Here is a 13169-nt window from a genome sequence, read left to right as displayed (position 1 = left end):
TCCTATGTGTTCATCACCTGTCCTCACTTCTTACCTGTTGTGTGCTTCAGACCTCCTCCTCTTCTCATCCTGATGGCAGCAGCCCACATGATGGGAAACTGTCTCTGCCATAGCGCGTCCATTCATTAGCCTCTGCGTGGTGGCAAGAATTGTATCATCTTAGCAATGAAAGCAGGGCTCCAAAGTAGTTTAGTCCAGACGAAACTCATTTCACAGATGAGAACTCTGAGGTGCAAAGCAGAGGAGGGATTTCCCCAAGCTCAACCAAGGAATCAGGAGCTGGGGGTCCTGGAACAGGACCTGAGTTGGGCCATCCAGACTGGTCCAGCCTCCACTGGTCTTGAGCTTGTCACTTCTGGCTTATCACTGCTTGTGGATTGAAAAAGAGTTAAGATTAGGGAGATAGGCAGGCTTAGTCAAAGGCAATTTGTAGCCTTCTGGCAGAGTTTTTGTTGGCGGAAGTAAAGATACAGCATGTGACACAAAAAGACTCTTCTAGATGGTACACCACAAGCCTGCTAGCTTGTCCTTACTTCCTTTCCTGAGAGCTAAAGGTAATGTATTTTGCTGAACCAGAAAAAAAAAAAAAGGTAGTTTATTTTAGGTTACAGATGCTTACGTTGTCAAAGCTGGAGAGATCTGGGCTGCCCCTAGTACAGGTGTTGAATCTGGGATTCTAGGCCTGGGGGCAGGGATCGAGTGGGTCAGTCACAGAAGTAGCAGCAGAACCAGTTTCCTGAGGGCCCTACAGGCACCCCCCACCCCCCCCAGCAGGTTTTGCTTTATCTGCACTAAGGGATCTTAAGTGGTGACTGGTAGCTACTTCCCAATCCACCTGGCTTGGATTTCTGGATGATATTGTTGAGACACGGGGACCTGTCTGGAGTTTTGGTGCCTCTTCATTAGCTCACAGTCAGAACCTGCCCTACCCAGTAGGCAGAGAAAGAAACTCCATGATCTTTCTTGCCCACAATGTGTGGGATATCATTGCTTATTTTGCATTTTCTCAGATCCTAGAGAATGCACACTCAGCTCGAGCCCGGTACCTGGGATATGCTTAATAAGTGGTCACTGAACGAGTGGTAAATGTGTTAAATGGGCCATTAGTTTGCAGGTCTCTGGGAGGCTTCCCTGCAGTAGGGGCCTTGTGTTCTGCTGCTGGGAAGAATATGTAAAAACTGGGAGCTGAACAGCACACCCCAGAATAACCCTGTGGAAGGGCAGCATTTGCCCTTTCCCTCTCTGCCCTTGTTCGCTGATGAATCCTGGGGACCTCTCTTGTGCCCCATTTTGTCCCCTCATGACGACCATCAACCAGGGTTAGCTTTTCGTTGTTTCTGTTGGGCAAAGAATACACTGAGTTACGAAAGTCAGGTGCAAAGCTCAGTTTGGGTCCAAAGTAACGGTTAACTTGTGTGGGTGGCAGTCACTCAGTACAAACAGGGCCTGGGCCCGGAAGGGTGAGGGGCTTCAGAGCTCTCAGGATTCTCATCTGGTTTTAGGCTGACCCAGAGGCCAAGGTCCCATGGAACAGATGGGACAGTGTGGCCATCCAGCCTTTCTTTTTTGCTTTTGCGGTTTTCTCCATTAGATCCAATCATTAGTCATGTGGCTGGGAAAATAGGTAATTCTAATTTTTGCATAGAGTATAGGTATTTGGACATTGGTTAATGATAAGGAATAAACTATTAAATAAATTGAAATTAAAACTCCTCATTTAAGACCCATTAGAGAATTTTCCAGGTTAGATGGAAACTTTCCATATTCCCTCTCCACTTCGTTTCAGCTGATACATTTCTTCCTAGTCCTTGTTTCTTGTCTGTCAGTGACAGTTCAAATCCAGATAAGAATTCTAATTTTTATTTAATTCTAATTCTGTTCTAATTCCAGCTTGGACACCATATGCCTCAATGGCTAAGTCCTTTCTCTTGAGTTTCGTTTCATCTTGTACGGGAAGAAGAAAGTTAGAACACGTAGCCATTTATTGTTTCACTGAGATAAATATTGACTGAGCATACACTACGTATGGGATGGTGGGCCAGGTGTATGGTGGTGGAGCAGACAGACATGATCTTGGCCTTCATGGAGCTTACAGTTCAGTGAAAACCATCACAGAAGTAAAAATATAGGAACAAATTGTGATAGGTGTTAGGAAGAGAATAAATCAGACAAAGTGTGGCACTATGTGAGATACTACCAGGCTATGGATAGGGACTTCATGCAGAATGGAAAGTTATGACATTTAAGCCCAGAGCCCTGAAGTTCAAGTTGGGGAAGATCAGGAGCTCAGAGATTAGGGGCAGCATCATATTCCAGGTAGAGAGACACGGGGTGTGAATGCTATGGGGCCTCATGCATGTTCCCAAGTCAAGGAACAGAAAAGCCAGTAGCACTGGTGGTACAAATTAAGACCGGTTGAGGATGAGCTGGGGATTGGCAGGGACAGGTCGTGCCTGGTCTTGAAGCTGGGGAAGGGCAGTTGAACTTTATTTTATGTGCGGAAGTCCCTGAAGCAGATGGGTCATGATTATGAGAATCAGATTGTGTGGTCCTTGGCCCTGAGGGGACTTGAGAGGCAGTAGCCCAAGGAGACCATTGTAATCATTACCTGTATATGATAGAATCATTTTATGTTCTGTCGTTCTGTTTTCTTCTTTCATGTGACATAATTTGGTGTCTATATTTTCCTATTTCCAAATAACTTTCATATTTGTAGTAATAATTCTTGATGTGTAGACTGCAGTTTGTAGTTTTGAAATACTTTTATATCCATTGTCTTCTTAAATTTCAAAGCAATTCTGAGAGGAATGCATTAAAATCTGTGTAGCAAGTTAGGAAGAGGAAGATCTTTTGGCCCCAAATCTACCATGGCAGGATTCCGTTGACGTTGCTGGTAATTTTACAGTAATTAACCAATGCAGCTTTTATTTGATAAGTTTGTATCCTATTGCCAACATTTGGATGTTTATTTATTAACTCTGAACCTTAGTGTCCTCAACTGTAAAGTGGGTACAAAAGCACATGGGGGTCAGTAGAACTGGGGTCAAGTGCGGGTGTACTCTCTTGCCACGCGATGGGTGATAACTTCTTCAAACCTTAGTTCCATGATTCAACCTGTCTCACAGAGTCATTATGAGAATTAAATATTAGAGATGAAATGTATAAAAATCCCTGGTATATAGAAGGGCTCACTATTGGCTATGACTGTTGTAAATCTATAGCCCACTGTAGATATTTTGTGACTGCCACTGAATGGGGTCATTTCCCACCGGGGCCACCTGCTGTGTTAATGTCATGTGGCTTCTGGAGTTGGGCAGAACTAGCAGTTAATCTTAACTCTGCCTCTATCTCTGTGACTGACACCTCCTTCTCCCCCACTTACCCCTTGTCCCATATAAAATGGGGACATTAGTGGTTCCTACATCACAAGGTTGTTTGGAGAAATAAATGGGATAATCCATATGTAATGGACCTACTACATATTGGACTCTAAATAAATAAATGGTAGTTACTATTTATCCTAAATATACAGATGGTAGCTTCAGAGTACCAAGGTTGATGACTACTATTTATCTTACTCATACTCTTAATTCTGTTTTTGTTTTTTTCTGAGTTCATTATTCTTTCCTGAGTTCATTCACAGTTATGCCATTTTTAAAAAATTTTATTCCTGTTGATATTTGTAAATGATTTTATTTAGCTGTAAGCTTGTAGCATAAAATTTTGTGCTCTGCTTCTTTCACTTAATATTATGGTTAATAGTGTCTGTGTTTCATAGTTGTGATGACTGCACATATATTGTCTATTAAATGTATCATTTCTCATTGCTGTGCAGCTAAGTTATTTCCAGTATTTTGCAATTGCAGTGTTTCAGTGGATGAATAACTTCATGTATAGAGCTTTTTGGTATTTTAAATTTAGTTCTGTAGGGTGAATTCGTAGGAATATTACTTGGTCAGAGGGGATACTCATATTGCTTTTCCAGACGCTGCATACTGATTTGTGTTTCCATCTGTATTATTTTATAAACTTCATTCTCTCACTCAGTGAACATTTTGTAGGTCTTCCATGTGGCAAGCTTACTGAGAAGAAAATGACAGTGGGAGAGAAACTCCTTTTTATTTTTTAATTTTTTTTTAAAGTTTATTGTCAAGTTGGTTTCCATATAACACCCAGTGCTCATCCCCGCAGGTGCCCTCCTCCATGCCCATCACCCACCCTCCCCTGTCCCCCACCCCCATCAGCCTTCAGTTTGTTCTCAGCACTCAAGAGTCTCTCATGGTTTGCCTCCCTCCCTCTCCCAAATTATTTTCCCCTTTCTCCTCCCCCATGGTCCTCCATTAAGTTCCTCCTAATCCACCTATATGTGAAAACATATGGTATGTCCTTCTCTGCCTGACTTATTTCGCTCAGCATAACACCCTCAAGGTCCATCCATGTTGCTACACATGGCCAGATTTCATTCTTTCTCATTGCCATGTAGCATTCCATGGTATAGATAAACCACATCTTCTTGATCCATTCATCTGTTGATGGACACTTAGGCTCTTTCCATGTTTTGGCTATTGTGGAGAGTGCTGCTATGAACATTGGGGTCCATGTGCCCCTGTGCATCAGCACCCCTGTATCCCTTGGGTACATTCCTAGCAGTGCTACTCCTTTTTAAATAGGGCCCCTGCCGTGCCATGTGCTGATGGAGGCACTGAGTGCCTGGGGAACTCCGAGGAGGGGCTTTCATCTCTGATGCTAGAAGAGACTGAATGCCATTTTTGAAATCTTGGAGATTTCACTGTGTTTTGCCTCTTTGGGATTATTTAGAGAAATAGTAGGAAGACTAACCATATCTTCAGCCTTGGAAACCCCACTGACACGTGCTTTCTTCCAAAGAGGGACTCATTTGTCTTTTTCCCCCCTTAGTGTGCTGTCAAATAGTGTAAAGTATTCTTTACAGATATATGGTAACAGTGGATTTTTGTTCCATTTGAGAAGTAATACATATACATTATGGAAAATTTAGGAAACACAGGAAAGGTTTTCATTTTAAAATTTAAAAAAATTTTATGTTTTTAAAGTTTTTTATTTTGGGGGCGGGGAGTATGCTAGTGTGCACAAGCAAGGGAGGGGCAGAAAGAGGGAGAGGAAGAATCCCTGTCAGGGCAGAGCCCGATATAGGACTTGACCCCACAAACCTTGAGATCATGACCCAAACCATGAGCTCATGACCCTAGCTGACATCAAGAGTTGGACACTCAACCAGCTGAGCCACCCAGATGCTCCAGGACAGGAGAGTATTGTGAAAAGTCACCCATGTTCTTACTACCCCAAGATAGCTACTGTTATCATCTTTGTATTTCCTTCCAAAAAGAAGATTAAAGAGTTTAATTGGTAACCATATCAAAGGTTTCTGGAAATTAAAAATGGGTGGTTTTTTAAAATATTTTTATTTATTTCTAGGAGAGAGAGAGAGAGACAGTGTGAGCAGGGGAGGGTCAGAGAGAGAGGGAGACACAGACTGAAATAGGCTTCAGGCTCTGAGCTGGCGGTCAGCACAGAGCCCAATGCGGGGCTCGAACCCACGAACCGCGAGATCATGACCTAAGCGAAAGTCAGATGTTTAACCGACTAAGCCACCCAGGCGCCCCAAAAATGGATTATTTAAAATACCAAAATCCAACAACACATGACAAACAAACCCCCAAACAGTCTGAAGCACCAGCAGGAGCAGAGAGTTTTTGTTAATTATGATCTTTTCACGGTATGGAATATCAAAGTGGCCATTAAAATCCATATTTTAAGAGAATATTTTGTGTCATGGAAAACTCCCATTATGATAAATAAAAAAGCCAAATACAAAATTGTATATGCTGTATAATGTCAGTTTTGTAGAGTAAGATATTCACGTAGGCATAGAAGAGGCAAAAAATCTTAACAGAAAGCCATTGTTAGCTCAGTTTACTAGGGATTATTTTTGGGAAGTAGGATTAAGGGTGATTTGTATTTACTTTTTTCTACGTCTCTGGGTTTTTTTTTTCTTTTTTTTTGAGAGAGAGAAAGATAGAACGTGAGTGGAGTAGGGGTGAAGGGTGAGGGAGAGAGAGAGAGCATCCCAAGCAGGCTCCATGCCCAGCTGGAACCTGATGCTAGGGTTCATCTCATGACCCAGGGATCATGACCTGAGCCAAAATCAAGAGTCGGATGCTCAACTGACTGAGCCACCCAGGCACCCCATGGATTTTTTTAATTTTAAATTTTTCTCAATGAAAATATATGGACTTAAATATCAAGGAAAAAAATCTGTTTAAAAAAAGAAGGGAGGATTTCAGGCCAATGTTCTCTTGGCTTTATGGGTTTGCAGCTACATTTGTAATTAATCTTAACCACAAGGCCCCGTGACTCTTCTGGGACCTTTGGTGTTCATCCTAATTAGAACATCAGAGTCTAGAAATGAAGGGAATGAAAGAGGTGAGAGTCTTTAGGCAGTGTAACTAGTTGTCTGAGTACCCTTGGTTCAGTTGAAGTGTGTCTAATGATTTCCGTCCTGTCCCTAGACTTATCTCTCCCCTGGTAATGCCCTGAGGCAGAGTTTGCCTTTAGAGACACCATATTGTTTTCACCAGTGTATCATGCTTACTTGTAAGCTGCTGATCTAACCCACTGCAGAAGATGGTGCCCAGACCTTCATGGATGGGGAAGAAGAACTTTGCATTTTCCCCAGCTTTCCAGTCCTGGAGGCACACAAGGTCAATATGGAATCCTGTGTGATTTTCCATTGTGCTTTGGAGACCTTTCCATTGTGCTTTGGAGACCTTTTCTCAGCCCCATGGCGGGCAACTTTGTGTGCATACAAAAGAGCAGAGGTGGTATGTTTAGCACAGCAGGCTGCCCAGCTTTCTCCTTTCAACAAATGGTCCTTCACTACCTGACACTGTCTCAGGGCTGGGAATGCAAAGCTGACTCAGTGTTTGCCTTGAGGGGGTGCTCATATTGTAGTGAGGAAGCCAGTGATAGATGATCTCAGGGGCTGGAGGAAAAGGCTCTGGGAGGAATATCCACTGGCTTCTATTATAGGAGAAGGGCTTCTAAGCTCAGTATGAGATTTTAGTAAAGGAAATGATCCCTGAGTAAGTCTGTCTTGAAGAAGGAATAGTAAGTACTGAACCAGATGAAGCAGGATAGGAAGCATTTTCCTTTTCTTAAGGAGAAAACAGAGGTATGGAATAATAGGTCACAACATGAGAACTGTAGACAATTCAGTGTTGTTAAATCCTGGAGAGTGGTAGGAGAAGCTGGAGATTTGATCAGTTGTTTAATTTTGCTGTGGATTTCCCAAAGCCCAAGAGGGTTAGGCATGCATGTTATTTTTTAAAGTCACAGCACTCTGTCTTATTTCCCCCCTCAGTGTCAGCTGTTGCTGGAAGTGGCCTGGCCTCTGTTTATCTTCCTGATCCTGATCTCCGTTCGACTGAGCTACCCACCCTATGAACAACATGAGTGTAAGTATCTGAGCATCCTGCCCGGGACTCCAGGCACGCGAAATCCAGGTAGTGAACACTGGCTACATCTGGCCTGTCCCAAGACGCTATCTTTAGGAAACACCACACGTAGTTTGGAACAGAAAAGCTTCCAATTTTTTGATAAGGCGTGAACTCAGGAAACCATATTCAGTCTTAGCAAATGGGGATAATAGTAATTATAATAATAGCCAACATCTGTTTCATCCATTTTAGATCATGAAAGTAGAATAACCTTATCCATAAGTCAGAAAGTGGGGATTAAAAAAGCCTCCTGGGGCAATGTCTCAACTGTCATCTAGAACCTGCCAGTTTTTTTCACATGCATTATGTCTTTATTGCACAATTCGCAAATCATGGAACATATAATTTTAAGCAGTATTTATATAGAACTGTTCAGATTGACTAATAGTCTTTCATTTGATTGTCATAACAACCTTGTATGATAGACTCTCAGTGTTATCTGTTGCTTTAATTTCTTGAGAAGTAAACTGAGGCTCCAAGAAGTGCAGGGACTTGCCCAAGGTCACATATCTCATAAGTAACAGATGGAATTACGTTCAAATCATCAGACTCCCAATCATGTGTTTGGATGGTGGCCGTTAAAAAAATGAGCATAGGGGGCGCCTGGGTGGCTTAGTCGGCTAAGCGTCCGACTTTCGCTTAGGTCATGATTTCGCGGTTCGTGGGTTTGAGCCCCGCGTCGGGCTCTGTGCTGACTGCCAGCTCAGAGCCTGGAGCCTGTTTCAGAGTCTGTCACTCCTTCTCTCTCTGACCCTCCCCTGCTCACGCTGTCTCTTTCTCTCTCCTAGAAATAAAAAAACAAAAAACAAAAAATAAAAACATTAAAAAAATGAGCATAGAAAATACAGTAAGGGCTAAGAACACAAGCTCTAGATAGATGTCAGGTTACCTGGGTTTGAATTCTGGTTTCAACACTTACTAGGCATATCACCTTGGGCAAATGACTTAGCCTCTCTGTACCTAAGTGTTCTTATCTCTATCAAAGGAGATAGAACAGCACCTACCCCCCTGTGGTGGTTGTGTTATTCTGCAATCACTGTCTTTGTCTCCTGGCTAGGCACGCTGGGTGGACTGACTCTGCAGAAATGTCCCTGTCTAAAGGGTCAACGTTTATGTGGGAGGTTTAACTGGCATCTCTGTTCCATTGCTTCCATGACTTTTCCTACCATTAACCAGCTTCACTCATACCCTGCCAGCTCTGCAGGCTTGCAGGGTACTGTTCCTCAGGGAAGAGATGGGGATAGGGTCACCTTTTAATTGTGTTCTTGGTCTGGTCCCATCTCTCTCATAGCACATAATGACAGTTATTTACCTGCCAGTTTGCTAGTGCATATTATACCTATTCAAGTTAAAAATAAAGCAAAACAAAACATGAAACCCACAAAACCTCAAGGACAGTCTACGAGATGTCATTTTTCTGATCTTCAAAAAAGGAAAAGAGCATAAAATGAAATATACACTCAATTTGTGGGCCGGGAAGGTAATTCTGGTTTTTCTTTTTCTTTTTTTCTTTTTTTAATAGTTTATTGTCAACTTGGTTTCCATATAACACCCAGTGCTCATCCCTACAAGTGTCTTCCTCTTTGCCCATCACCCCCCTTCCCCTTCCCCCCACCCCCATCGGCCCTTAGTTTGTTCTCAGTATTCAAGAGTCTCTCATGGTTTGCCTCCCTCCCTCTCCCCCACTATTTTTCCCCTTCTTCTCCCCCATGGTCCTCAGCTAAGTTCCTCCTAATCCTCCTATTGGTGCAAACATATGGAATCTGCCCTTCTCTGCCTGACTTATTTCGCTCAGCATAACACCCTCAAATTCCATCTATGTTGCTACACATGGATATTCTGGTTTTTCTTTCGGTGCCCTGAACAATATGCATATTTGATTTTATTTAAGCATTACCCTAAGCTTCACTGAAGTACACGTTTTGGGGAAAACTCTGCTTTTCCATCTGCTAGTCTATATACTCTCTCAGGAATGATCACAAACAGGCAAGATGGTATGGTAGAAACAGCGCAGACCTTGGCATCAGACAAATTGGGGTTTGTTTGGATCCTTGCTACACTACTTGCTGAGATTGTGATCTTGGACAAGTTGTTAAATCTTAACCCAGAGCCCCCTGGATCTAGACTATAGATTCTCAGAAACATGAGGTTCCTATACTTACAGAAAGCAGGTGAGCCTTTTGTCCCCCACTGTGCACTTCTTATAACTTTACCTACTGTTCTCATCACCTTCTGGGAACCTAGCCAGAAGAGCAGAGAGCTAAGATGAAGCTTGCAGAAGTGTCCTGTCTCTAGGAACAAAGGATTGGTGTTTAACTCTTCCTCATAAATCTTCCCTGGTTTGGTCATGGTCCTCATCACTTCCCTGGGCCCTGGAAGTCCATTATGCTATTTGATTGTCCACCTGTATACCCAATGCCAAGTCCCCATCTTGCTTTTTTTTTTTTTTTCAAATCGTGGGATACAACCTATAGGAAAGGGTTTTTGCTTTACTCCCTAAGGATCAGCCTGAAATAACTTCACCTTCCATTGCCCTGTGTTTCCTGGACCAACACCACCCTGTCTTTGGTGCCAGTATCTCCAGGAGGTTAGAGGAGAATCCCTTGATTCTTCGAGTGTTTGGTTGGGTTACATAAATTTCACCTGCATGAGGAGCAGCTGACTTAGGCAAGGGCCCTTGTTTGGTTTTCCTTGAACTATTAACAGGGAGATAAGGAGGTTAACTGAGTAAATGTTCAACAGGCCAGAGTCCCTGCAGAGGGTGGCCACAGTGATCAGATCTTGTCACATCCTTGCTTTGGATGTTGCCTCTCTGGTTGGACTACAGATCGAAGAAAAAGGAAGAAGAATCCCAATATTGAAATTGCAAAGGGTAGCAAACTCCTGGTATAGTTTACCTTCGGGGGAGCCTTCGTTAGTACATTTGCATGAAAAGAGTAAGATGAGTAAAACAGGATTCCTGCTTTGGAGGATGGTGGTAACTGTGAGGTGGAGGGACTGTTCCTGGCCAGACAGTAGCTGAGTGAGTACTTTCATAGGTTCATAACCACAGTGCCTCAGTAACCTGACAGGCTCACTCATTGAGCCTTTACCCTGTGCCAGACACCCTGATGCCTGCTTTGCCTGTAAGAATGCATGCAATACTCCCCGCAGCTCTGTGAAGTAGATTGTATCTTTATCACCATTTTACACATCAGGAAACTGAGGTAGGAGTTCGGTAACTTGGCCAAAGTTACTACTTAGCAGGTTTCAGGGACCAGATGTGAAACCCAGTTGGTCTAACCTCAGAACCTGTAAAGCTACACAGCTTGTCATCACTGAGAGCCATTGTTTTTTGTTTTTGTTTTTTATGTTTATTTATTTACTTTGGGGGAGAGAGAGATGTGTGTGCATGTAGGGGACGGGCAAAGAGGGGGAGAGAGAATCCCAAGCACACTCCATGCTGTCAGCACAGCCTGATACAGGGCTTGATCCCATGACCCTGAAACCATAACCTGAGCCGAAGTCAAGAGTTGGACAGTTAGCTGACTGAGCTATTCAGGTGCCTTGAGCCATTCTTTTTAATGGCTAGTAACTCTTTTAGGATCACAGATAACCCTGAGAATATGATGAAAGCTGGAGCCACGGCCTTTCTGTCCAGACCACACATGCTTGGTCCTCAGGTTAAAAGCCCCTGGTTCCAGGGTGCATTTATCTTGTGCTCGTAAGTGGCACTTGTGGCTGACTACCTCAAACCTTTTACACCTGGGACCAGCCCAAGTCTCCCCAGTCATGCTGTTGTAAGAAGTGCCTCCATAAGGAAGGGAAAGGAGGGTGAGGGGGTGACCTATGGGATGGGGCTCATTGTTCTGATAAGCAACAGAACAGCAATGACAACAAATGTAGCTTCACAGATGACGTCTGACTCCAAGTCAGCATGGTTACTAGGTGCCTTTGGGGAGCTTGTGAGCTGGCAAAGGAGGAGAAATTAACATGTTTGGCCAACAGAGGACAGTACCTCAGGAATAAGGGGAAGAACATGGATCGGGATCACAGACATGTGGGTTCCACTGCCAGTCCCGCCCACTGTCTCCTGAGCATTCTTCACCTGACACTTCATCTTGCTGTGGCTTCCTTAGTGCATGAAAGAATTGGATAAGGTCATTCCCAGGGCCCCTCTGCATCTCTGAAAGGTAAAACAGGAGGTAGAAGGTGAAATAATGATGGCCAAGTGCTTGCTACACACCAGACACATTCTGTATATGGTCTACTCTACCCTTGTCATCATTTCTCAAGGGCTGGGGTCTCAAATCCCATTCCCCAGGTGATGTTAAGTAGATTAAGAACCACTATCTGATACCAAGTTTCTGACCCAGAGTAGGATTGGTCCAGAGGTGGCCAGTTTCTGGGATGTGGGTAATGGGAAAGACAGATTTGGGATGAAGCAGTGTATGGGTGGAACCAAAAGAGATTAAGGTTCCTATCAAGTCCCAGAATCACTTCAAAGAATTAATGTTTCTCTTTGTGGTTTTCTTCTTCTTGATTTCATAGGCCACTTTCCAAACAAAGCCATGCCATCTGCAGGAACGCTTCCTTGGGTTCAGGGGATTATCTGTAATGCCAATAACCCCTGTTTCCGTTATCCGACTCCTGGTGAGGCTCCTGGGGTTGTTGGAAACTTTAACAAATCCATGTAAGTACTATATCGGGTTTTCTTTCCAAACTTGTCAGTTAATACTTTCCCTTCCTTTCTCAACCTCCAGAGAATTTTGAATGGTTGAATTCGACTGAAGTTGCTTTTGTAAAGGTTTGAGGAACGAGGGCTGGGAGGATTGCTGCCAGGACTTAAGACTGTGGGGACCTTACTTCAGTACATTTTAGGAGTAAGAGTCATGTGGTTGGGGGCCATTCTTCTAAAAACAGGTCAATAAGTAGAGAAGGGGGAGACAGAGCATGTTGCTCTCTGTCCTTTAATTTGCCTACTCATTTAGCAGTGTTTCCTGTGCATCTAAAATGGCTGGTCTTAGAGTTGGGGAAGGTGGTACAGAGATGAGCACAGGCGGGAGCCTGCCCTCAAGAAGCACATGGCCAAGGCTCAGAGAATTGGGTCCTCTGCTTCCAGATCCACTCTTACTCTGTCACTGCCCTGCCCTGCAGCATCCTTATGTCTGCAGGTCTTTCTCTTCCCCGGGTATGAGCTCCCTGACAGCCAGGATGTTGCTTCCTTGGCTCCTGTATCCCTGGCTCCTGGCTTCAATACTAGACATAGCATGGACTTAATAAGTATTTGCCTAATGAGGAAGATTGAAGATTCTTGGAATGCACAGAACCACGGCCTGAGTTAGAGAGGACAAAGGACTGTATGAGATGTATTAGGACAGTTCTGAGGAAGCAGCAGTTGGGGCAGGCAGGGCCACATGACTGTTCATGGACCTCAGGCTTTGTAGGTTTCATGGACCCCCTTTTATAACTGTGTTGATATAAAAATGAATATAATCTAGGTTGGATTCATTATCCTATATATTCATTTGAATTTCTAAATTTCATTATTTTTACTCTGACTTTAAAAGAAATGTAAAAATTTTGTGGACCCCTAAGAACATTCTGGGCCATAGGCACTGTGCCTACTATGTCTCATGGATAAGTTGGCCCTGG

General features: G+C 43.5%; 1 protein-coding gene across 1 annotated transcript in view; it reads left to right on the top strand.

Moving 5' to 3' along the window:
* The window catches only part of ABCA1 (ATP binding cassette subfamily A member 1), a 133146-nt gene that overhangs the window by 23970 nt on the left and 96007 nt on the right, over nt 1–13169 (top strand). The window contains exons 3-4 of the mRNA XM_039240113.1: nt 7400–7493; nt 12066–12207. Of these exons, the coding sequence (XP_039096044.1) occupies nt 7400–7493; nt 12066–12207 (236 nt within the window). The remainder of the gene's footprint in view (nt 1–7399; nt 7494–12065; nt 12208–13169) is intronic.

This window comes from Hyaena hyaena, unplaced genomic scaffold, assembly GCF_003009895.1.
Source record: "Hyaena hyaena isolate Hyena2069 unplaced genomic scaffold, ASM300989v1 scaffold_6, whole genome shotgun sequence".
Taxonomy (NCBI): Eukaryota; Metazoa; Chordata; class Mammalia; order Carnivora; family Hyaenidae; genus Hyaena; species Hyaena hyaena.
Note: the sequence above shows the minus strand (reverse complement) of the source record. Positions and strands in the feature narration are given on the sequence as shown.